Source organism: Coffea arabica, chromosome 7e (genome assembly GCF_036785885.1).
Source record: "Coffea arabica cultivar ET-39 chromosome 7e, Coffea Arabica ET-39 HiFi, whole genome shotgun sequence".
Lineage (NCBI taxonomy): Eukaryota > Viridiplantae > Streptophyta > Magnoliopsida > Gentianales > Rubiaceae > Coffea > Coffea arabica.
In genome coordinates this window covers 13,893,184-13,902,532 of record NC_092323.1, presented here as the reverse complement: position 1 = coordinate 13,902,532, position 9,349 = coordinate 13,893,184, and the positions used below count along the sequence as shown (strand labels likewise).

At 35.4% G+C, this 9,349-nt stretch overlaps 1 protein-coding gene and 1 non-coding gene across 2 annotated transcripts; both read right to left on the bottom strand.

Annotated features, from left to right (window-relative positions):
- Window positions 1-375: 375 nt before the first annotated feature.
- LOC113702549 (U6 spliceosomal RNA) lies at window positions 376-479 on the bottom strand. The gene has a single exon (XR_003451187.1). It is a non-coding gene; the product is annotated as a U6 spliceosomal RNA (small nuclear RNA).
- Window positions 480-5,519: 5,040 nt separating this feature from the next.
- On the bottom strand, window positions 5,520-7,980 carry LOC113700373 (L-ascorbate oxidase-like). Its single transcript, XM_027220805.2, has 5 exons — window positions 7,571-7,980; window positions 7,369-7,461; window positions 6,951-7,157; window positions 6,639-6,815; window positions 5,520-6,540 (listed from the first exon to the last, which is right to left on the bottom strand). Exons 1-5 carry the CDS (start codon window positions 7,877-7,879, stop codon window positions 5,575-5,577), a joined length of 1,752 nt encoding a protein of 583 aa, XP_027076606.1. The 5' UTR covers window positions 7,880-7,980; the 3' UTR covers window positions 5,520-5,574.
- Between the last annotated feature and the right edge of the window lie 1,369 nt (window positions 7,981-9,349).

Below are 9,349 nucleotides of genomic sequence, written 5' to 3'. Positions count from 1 at the left end.
ATAAGGTTTAGTTGATCCCATTAATCCATTTTCCTTTTCAAAACATTTCATTACCTTGTTAGTGCTGCGAAGGTATCCTGTCATTTACAAACGAAGTGCTGAAATAGATTCTAATGTTCAATGACTTCATCAATGGCAATCCACAACAAGCTACTTACCTTTTCAAAACATCAACTAAAATCTTTCATTCCGTGGCAGGTTGCAAGCACCATTCCATAAGCACTCAATTATGGATATTAAACACAAGCCTTATGCCATCAACATCTCTATAACGGTTTTATTTGGTGGTTATTAGTACTTTAACTTTTTTATTTTACTTTGTAAGTAAGCGATTATACACGCATAATCACAAGCCATGCAAAGTTTTTTTTTTTTTTTAATTTCAACTATTTCTTGATTTGTCCGTGTCACCCTTACACAAGGGCTATGCTAATCTTTTCTGTGTCGTTTCAATTTTATTGGATGTCCCGAAGGGATACAAGGCTTTGTTTGCCATGTAACCTATCTTATTTAAAATACAATCATGCCACCACCAAAGATGCAAGAATTGTGGATTGGTTGTACCCAATTTCATTAATGAACTACTTAAATCATTTTTGTCCAAAAATAACACGACAAAGAATACAATTAATTCCAGCTTGAGTGCGTACACAATTTAACGTCAGCACCCTTGCGTAAGCTGTGGAGTTCGTGGTGTAAAAGTAAGTTTATTACGTGTTCATCAATTTACGGATAAGAACGATCTTCAAGTCAACAATGACTTTGTAACAGCTTATTACGACAAACTATAATTAATCTCAATCTCTCAGAAGTTGTCTTTCGTTTTCCTTTCTTTGAAAGGGTCTAATCAAGCTGTCCACATGTGCCAGTTGAATGGTAAAACCTCTAGTTTAAAGGGCTGACGTTGACTTGATTGTGAACACTAAAACCAAGTCAGGATTCCCTGCATTTACTACCAATTAGCCCCGTTTGAATTGCATTTTTCTGGATTTTTTTATAGAAAAATTACTACAACAATTTGATATATGTGAGGTAAAAAGGTGGTAGAAAAATGTGTTCACGGAAAACATAATAATTTTTCTGAGAAAAATCGCAATCCAAACGGACCTAAGTTTCTTGATCAAGAACTATTTTTTTTCGAATACAACAATTACAACTCGTCCTATGCTAAGGGAAGGGGGCTGGGAATGAATCAAATGGGCGTAGTTAAGGCACCCTCTTGAAAGTGAAACCAAGAAACTGACAAATGGTGCACTAAGGCACCTGGAATGCAGGCGGGGGATCAAGAAATATTACTGATAGCATCAAGTAATCTAGTAATAGCTCCTATTCAGACAGAGGGATGTCATTTAGATTTAGTTAACACTAACCACAGGCCATTTGGGTTTGTACCTAAATCCCAAACAAAAAAAAATTAAATAAAAGGTAGTGGGTACCAAGTTATAAAAATCTTTTTTTTTTTTGTGTAAATTCGTGGTGTTCTTGCTGCACGTGATTTGTCATTGACCAACAAGATTTTTTTTGCAGCCTAATTATTTGTTAATACGTATTAACAAAAACAAAACACATGCAAATTAAATAAACAAGTTAATTAAGTGGTTCAATTAATGCAGTTTGAGTGTTAAGTACTTCTAACCACCACGTTCAAACTTTAAAGCAAGCCAACGGCCATATTCGTCGATTGTACTTAATTTATTCCACCATTCAGCACAAAACTTGGTGGATGAGACCTAAAAATGGAATGAGTCCCTGAACGAGGGCAAAGACCTAAAATATTTTAAGACAATTTCTAACTTCTAAGCATGCATTCTTCGTCAGTTTACTAGTATTCTTGTGAACTGTAGCTTCTTGGTGCAAGTTGAGGATTGCGTTGACTAGGCTTTATATAGTTATTTACTTTTTTTTTTTTTATTTCCAAGTCTTTTCTTCTTAGTATATGGTTCAATATTTGGATGAATGTGCCACAAAATGCAGAAGGCCTTGGGAGATGTAGTGGATCAATAGCAGCATACTAAGTAATTTGAACTTGTGGCGAACTTTTTTTTTTTTTTTTGTTTATATATAGTTATATTTGTAGAAGCAACTTTCCAACGAACTGAAAATGTTGTGCGATAAAAATTTATTTGGCAATTGATATGAAATTAAAGAAAGGTTAGGGCTTGATCCCGGTGTATTTATTATGTCCTCTCAAGGCACAGAATTAAAAAAAAAAATTGCTCATTATATGGGCTTTTTCTCGATTGATTATTTAACTGATTATAGATTCTGATTTTGACTAATTGGTTTTTGTGATGTTCTCGGTTATTTTTGTATTCTAATTATAAAATTTTTAAATGACCAAAAAAGCTAAAATTTATAATTACTTAACGAGTAACTTTTATTGATTCTGATTATTCTTTATAATCAATTTCTATAAATAGATCTTGTCAAATCTAAACCAATCGACAACAAACAAGGACTATGTCTCCTTTGATTAGTGTTCAATTAGTTATAGATGAACTTGACTCGTTCGATCAATCATTTGTCCAAAAAGAATAATCCATCACGCAGATTCTTTGCCTTGAAAATAGGAACGTGCTTAACATGGCAATCCGAACGTAAAGTCGTGGGAACTGGTAATAGCTAAAGTCGTAAATATTTTACATTTTTTAAGGGTCGTGGGATCAATTGCCCTCAATCGTTTTCCTCGAACACCAAATGTGTAATCAGTAATGCTGGCGGTGACCATGGCAGCATTGGTGATGACAAGACTAGCAGATGGGAGGAAAATATTAAGAACAAAACGAAATCAAATGAAACTGAAGAATTAAAAATGTTGGTGGCAATTAGGACAAAAGAAGAAGAAGAAGAAGAAGAAAACACACAAATTAGAATCGTTCTCAGATATTTGTTTTACAGTTTGGTTACTGTTAATCAGAATCGATAATAGAACTTTTACATAAGTTTAAAATATGTTTCGACTAATTGGGTTCTTCAGTTAAAATCCAGTTGAAAGTAGTGTATATTTGTTTGTCCTTTGAGTGATTTCGTTTCTATATATGCTTAATTAGTATCCTCCATTTTCATGTTTGCTTGCAGAAGAATGCAGATTCTTTTTTCTTCTTTCCTAAAATGACAGGTCCTTTTTCCTCTTTCTCCATTGTATAATTTTAAAGGTTTTTTTTTTCTCACAGATGTCCAATGGATCATAGCTAACATACTTGAATTCCATCTAACCTATCATGTGTATATACACACTAATAATTACTTACAATCTTCTGTTGTCTCTATATACTTTTTCTCATCAATCTTATTTTTTAAAAATTATAACAACTAAAGTATTTCTTAACGAGTTCCCAATAAAATCCATTAGACAGACCTTAATTTAAATCAGAAGCAAGTAGTTCATTATTGGCCATAAAAGAATCCAGAATATTATCTGTACGTAGGATATGGAAGTTAAAATTTGTTACAATTTTGTAGCCCAACTAATTTCTCAAGGCCCAAATCTTGTAAGCTCAAAAACCCAAAGATGACCAAATGTGTTGTAGATCATTGGTTCACCCATTTTTCTAAGTACAAATGTACAATCATTAGTTTTGTAAGTACTAATATGTTATTTATTCGTCCAAAATGTTACATAAAAATTCATATGTATGTTTATAGAAGGGAAATTTGCCAAATTGGTCCCTAACATTTACCAAAAACACTTTTTTAGTCCTTTACATATAAAATCAGCCAAAATGGTCCTTCACATTTAAATTGTGAGCCAATGTGGTCCTATTGCTCGTTTTTGCTCATTTCTCCGGCTAAAAATAGCACGCCTCTCTCACGTGGTCATATTTTTAGGGGCAAAACCGGAAACACATTTCATTACCTGTTAAAAATAAAAAGTGTGGACAACCACCAAAATACACATTTCACCTTTGGCCCTCAAAGTTTCAAGAAACCGGAATTGCATCCCCGAATGGTGGCGAAAATTATTTTGTAATTCTCCTGTATAAGTGATGTGCTTGATGAATCCATAGATCTGGTTCTTGTTTACTTATATCCAAAAGTCCTAACCTTTCCATTCTAAGTGAGAGTCTAACAAGTCCAGGACATTTGTGCAACATCGATCCCACGAATCCAATTTGGGCCTTAGCTGGAACCCTAAGCCTCAGCTCCTCCGCCGCCCGCCAAAGCCGTTTACTCGTGTCCCTCCATCCTTTGCAAACCCTGGCCGCCGACAACAGTGTTGGAGGCGGGAGCCTCCTCAACACCTCCCACAGACAACTCATCGGTAGCTTCCCGGACCCGGCAAGATCCGATTCGGGGCTCCAGCTCGAGAAGCTCCTCCTCGTCCTCCTGGTGCTCTTCCTCATCCTCTCCCTCGTCTTGCGAGTCCCTCGCATCAATATCATCGTCGAAGGAGAGAGCTTGCCGGAGGTTGGAGAAATGCTGGCGATGAGGAAGGGGAGGGGGAGGACGGACAGTGGAGAGAGGAGAAGGGATAGCGAGGGAGGAGGCGGCTGAGTCAGTTGAGGGCGTGGCGGTGGGATGCAATTTAGGGTTTCTTGAAACTTTGAGAGTCAAAGGTGAAATGTGTATTTTGGTGGTTGTCCACACCTTTTACTTTTAACAGGTAATGAAATGTGTTTCCGGTTTTGCCCCTAAAAATATGATCACGTGAGAGAAGCGTGCTATTTTTAGCCGGAGAAATGAGCAAAAACGAGCAATATGACCACATTGGCTCACAATTTAAATGTGAAGGACCATTTTGGCTGATTTTATATGTAAAGGACTAAAAAAGTGTTTTTGGTAAATGTTAGGGACCAATTTGGCAAATTTCCCTTTATAGAAAGTTTGATTTGGCATGTTAAAATATCGAACTTAAGTACATACAATCAAAGTTTGGCTTGACTTGAAATTTTATTTTGTATTATATAGAGATTTTCACTCCAATTCGTTGCTTTTTTCCTCTTAATTTTTGCTCTCTAATATTCAAGAAATCTATTATGATGAATCAGGAATGTGATAAAAATCAATTATACCTATTCAAAAGACAAGAGTATTATATGGTTGCTATTTTAGAAGATAAGCAATATACTGGAAGGAAATAAGTAGCGTTAAGGAAGAAAACTAAATGTATATTTTTATGAAATTTATTTGCTTGTTCCTGAATATATCGAATTGGACAACATAAGATTGTGATTGGTTCATTAACATTTTTGAACTTGAAATCATGTTCGGGTTTGGATTGTTGAACGAGTCTGATTCGAGTCAAGTTCAAACCAACTACCAAGTTGCTTGGTTTGATTTATAGATCTAGTTAGAACACAAAAAACATAGATGACTAGTTATATTGCCAGAGTACCTATTTTAGTACGTCATTTGTTAATGACTAATTATAATACCAGAACACCTATTTTAGTTCCACAGCAAATTATTCATAAAATGATAAATTTATCATTTTCAAAATGAACCCAATCTCTGACTAGTGAAGGGCATGGTTGTTAATTTAAAAGAAATTTCCAAAGGGCTAGGATATATTTGTGCCGTGCCAATACTAATACTGTTTGTCTTTATTTATTCTGCCTATGGAAGCTAGAATAATCATGGCTTAACAAATGGTTTAGTTTCACCACATCCCATAATAGAATCAGGCAATTCTCCAACTTGATCAATCCCTTCTTCAAAAACCACAGCCATTCCCAAGAAGAAATGAAACTCAATATGGCAATGGAAAGCCCAAACCCCTGGATTATCAGCTCTAAATCTCAATGCAGTCCATCCATAAGGATGAAGAGGCACTGAATTCTTCATGATTGGATTTCCCAGGTTGTAACTAGCCGTGTCGGTTGCCATGTTAAACTTTCCCCTGCCATATCCCAGCACCCAAAAATCATGGCCATGAAGATGCCATGGATGAGTCTCACTAACATTAGGTGTCATTGTATTTGCATTCTGCAAAATGACATCCACAATTGAGTTGAACTTCAATCTATACAATCCACCGGTACTGGGGTGAGCCTCAGTATTCTTGGGAACGCTATGGATATCATAGTTTTCAACATCATAGCTATCTGGAGGCATTTTGTGATCCAAAACATAGGATAAGTTCTCCTTCAGGGCAATCAAATATGGAGTATGGGGTAGGTTCAGGGAGACATTGTTGAGCGACCAGCGGACTTTTCCATCTATTTTATTTTGTGTATTGAGCAGAATAATAGTCCTGTCTGATTTCTTTGGAGGAGGGTTAAGATAAGCATGGTGAGCTTTGACTGCTACGCTTTGATCAATTCGATCTGAAGTGTCGTTCCAATGAGGTCCTACAGGTGGATCAGTGGGAGGTAGAGCCAAAGGAGGATTGAAATTGTAGTTTAAGATGGCTAATCCACTTGGGGTGCTGCTTTCGCGGCTGACTACTTTCGCAACCATCCAATAGTTTCTCGAACGATCCTTTTTTGGGGAAGTTTTGATTAGGACTGAATATGTTTCACCCGAGTAGAGATACAGATGTTTGACCTTAAATGGTTCCACATAGTTACCATCTGCTTCAACAACAGTCATTTCATGATCCTGCATTATGAGAAAAATCTATATGAATCAAAGAAACAGAACCAATGAAATATGCGGAGAGTTGATTCTTATGCAACGACATATTCAAGGTTAATTACCTCAATTTCAAAGCTCAATGTTGATAAAGCAGTCAAGCTTCCAATCCTTAGTCGGATTGTCCTGCCAGGCCTTACGTTCAATGAAAAAGGTGAACATTTTCGATTTGGTTCTTTACATTGGCCAGCTTCAGTTCCTGGTTCATTGCAAGCAAATGCTCTTCCTTGTATGAGAACTGACTGGAACACAACATCAATAGAAAATCATTAGCTTACAGACAATCTAAATACATGTAGCCCTCATATATAGTTGCAAGTAATTATGTTTTTACTATATTTCAGAAGCAAGATGAATTGTATACTTCATCATCTTACATTAGGTTCCCCAACCCAAACAAAGGGCTCTGAAGAGAGGTCAATAGCATGCTCGTATGCATTCTTGTGGTACCAATCACTTAGAAGGATTTCATGCTCAGATGAATAGGAAAAGGGTTCTTTATGGGCAGCCTTCACACGAATCATGCCATAAATCCCATCTCCTAGTTGCATACCATAGTGTGCGTGATACATATATGTTCCAGCCTGCAAAAGAAGTAAAAGAGAAAAACATATAACTTCAAAACTTACCACTAAATAGTGCAAAGAAAACTTGATTCCACAAAAAGATATCATACTAAGAAAAACTGATCAGACATTGATTAAATTGCTGTAAAGTGGCAGTCTAACCAATGTCCTTAATGTCCATTTTTTCAATCATTTCTTCCACTAAAATTATAAGGAAAAAGAAGCTTACTTTATCTACAACAAACTGGTATACAAAGGTATCCCCTGGTTGGATTGCACACTGTGTGACAGATTCTGTTCCATCAGACCAAGGTGTTCCAATCTGCAACCGGAAAACAGTTGTTGGTATGCTGCCAATGACAAATTTTACCGTAATTCTTCCTATTGCCAAATCATCAGCTAATGAATGGATAAGATAGTATTATACTGACCTGTCTAATTCCATGCCAATGAATGGCAACATTTTCAGTTACCAAACTATTTGTAACCTGCACGACAACTGTTTCCCCTTCGACTGCATGGATGGTTGGTCCAGGAACCAATCCATTGATCGTAATAGCCAGCTTCTTATAGCAATCTGGAGACACGTAATTGTATCTCACATCCCATACATGTTTATTGACTTTGCCTGCAGCCTTAGCTGCTGATGGAACATCCATGACGTAAATCAACAGACACAAAACCAAAAATGTTTCAAGGAGCCTTCGTCCCTGCAGGAAAGGCTTAACCATGTTTCCCATCGTTAAGCTTCGACTGGCTTAACTCAGACTAGGTATAAAACCAGTTTCTGAAGGTCGTGGACTAATGCAACAGAAGCTGTTCAGGCAAGAAAGAATAGTTATTCGTTTCCTTGATCTTAAGCAGCTTGGCTTTCACATGTTTTTGGATTGCTCTATATATAGACATAGTATCAGTGCTGTGTCCAGACCATAGAATCAGTTCTTGCTTGAATCTTATCTCAACTACCAAATGTGTTTCACATGCATTTAGCAGTCTATCGGGATGATATATAAGATGTACAAATTCCACAGAATCATAAAAGCTGAAAATCTGGTGTAGAAAATAACTTGCATTGACATTTTGCCAATGGAGAATAAGAATGTTGAAAAACTATACACTTGATTTTATTCTAGGTTAACTAAACTACATGCCCTAATTTTTTTTTATTGATCTCTCAAATCTAATGCTTTTTTCACATACAATAAGATGTATATGCTTTTCAAATAAGAAACTGTAACTAGTTGATTCTACAAAACTGAGAACAAGCAGTATTTATTAAATGAAACTCCGGGATTAACTTCGATCATTGTAGGGAATTGATTGGAAAAACTGAACAAATCATAATACAAGAAAGCAGGTAAACTTTTCCCAAAAAAAAAAAATCAATTTAGGAGTTTTTCTAAATAATATACCCTAAAATAGTTGCTTTTAAACTAGTTTTGGTATGATCATGATTCCGAGTATAAGAAAGGAAACAGCTATATATATGATTTTATAGCTTTGGAATTTTAAATTTTGCAGTCACTTTTTGAAGTTTAAATATAAAGATTCAATAAGCCACACGCGTTTTCTTTTGGCCCAGTACAGCCTTATTAATTACCAAGAAAAGAAAGTAATAGAAGTGACTTCACAAGCTTCTTTTTTTTTTTTTTTTAAATCTAACTTTACTAATCCGTAAAATTACACTTTATAAATTACACTTTATAAGTTACAACTTATATTACAAGTCATAACTTAGGGATAATTTCAGTAACCTCCCCTGATGTTTCTAACAATTGCATTGGCCTCCTTCGAGGTTTTAAAAATTTAGAAACCTACCCTACAACAGGTTAGCTTGTAACAAGTCAAGTCCAATTCAAAAAAAAAATTAAAAATGGATCCGAGAGAGAAGATAATATGATTTTAGAATTGTCCCTCACATGTTACATTAGTTAGTTAATCTAGTATAAAAGCATCAATTTTTATTTAAACAAAGCCAAAATTTAGCTAGGAGACTTAAAGTGCAAATGCTACAAATGCAAAGCATCAACTTCAAACTTCTGCAACCATTTGTACGGCTCTTTGTAACAGCCACTTTCAAGAATGCTTATATAATATTAGCAAAAAATAATTGGAGAGCAAATTCTAGAGAGTTTAGATTCAAAAATTAGAGTAAAATCATTAAAAATATAGTAAGAAAACTAGTTTCAACCACTAACTAGAATAATAAA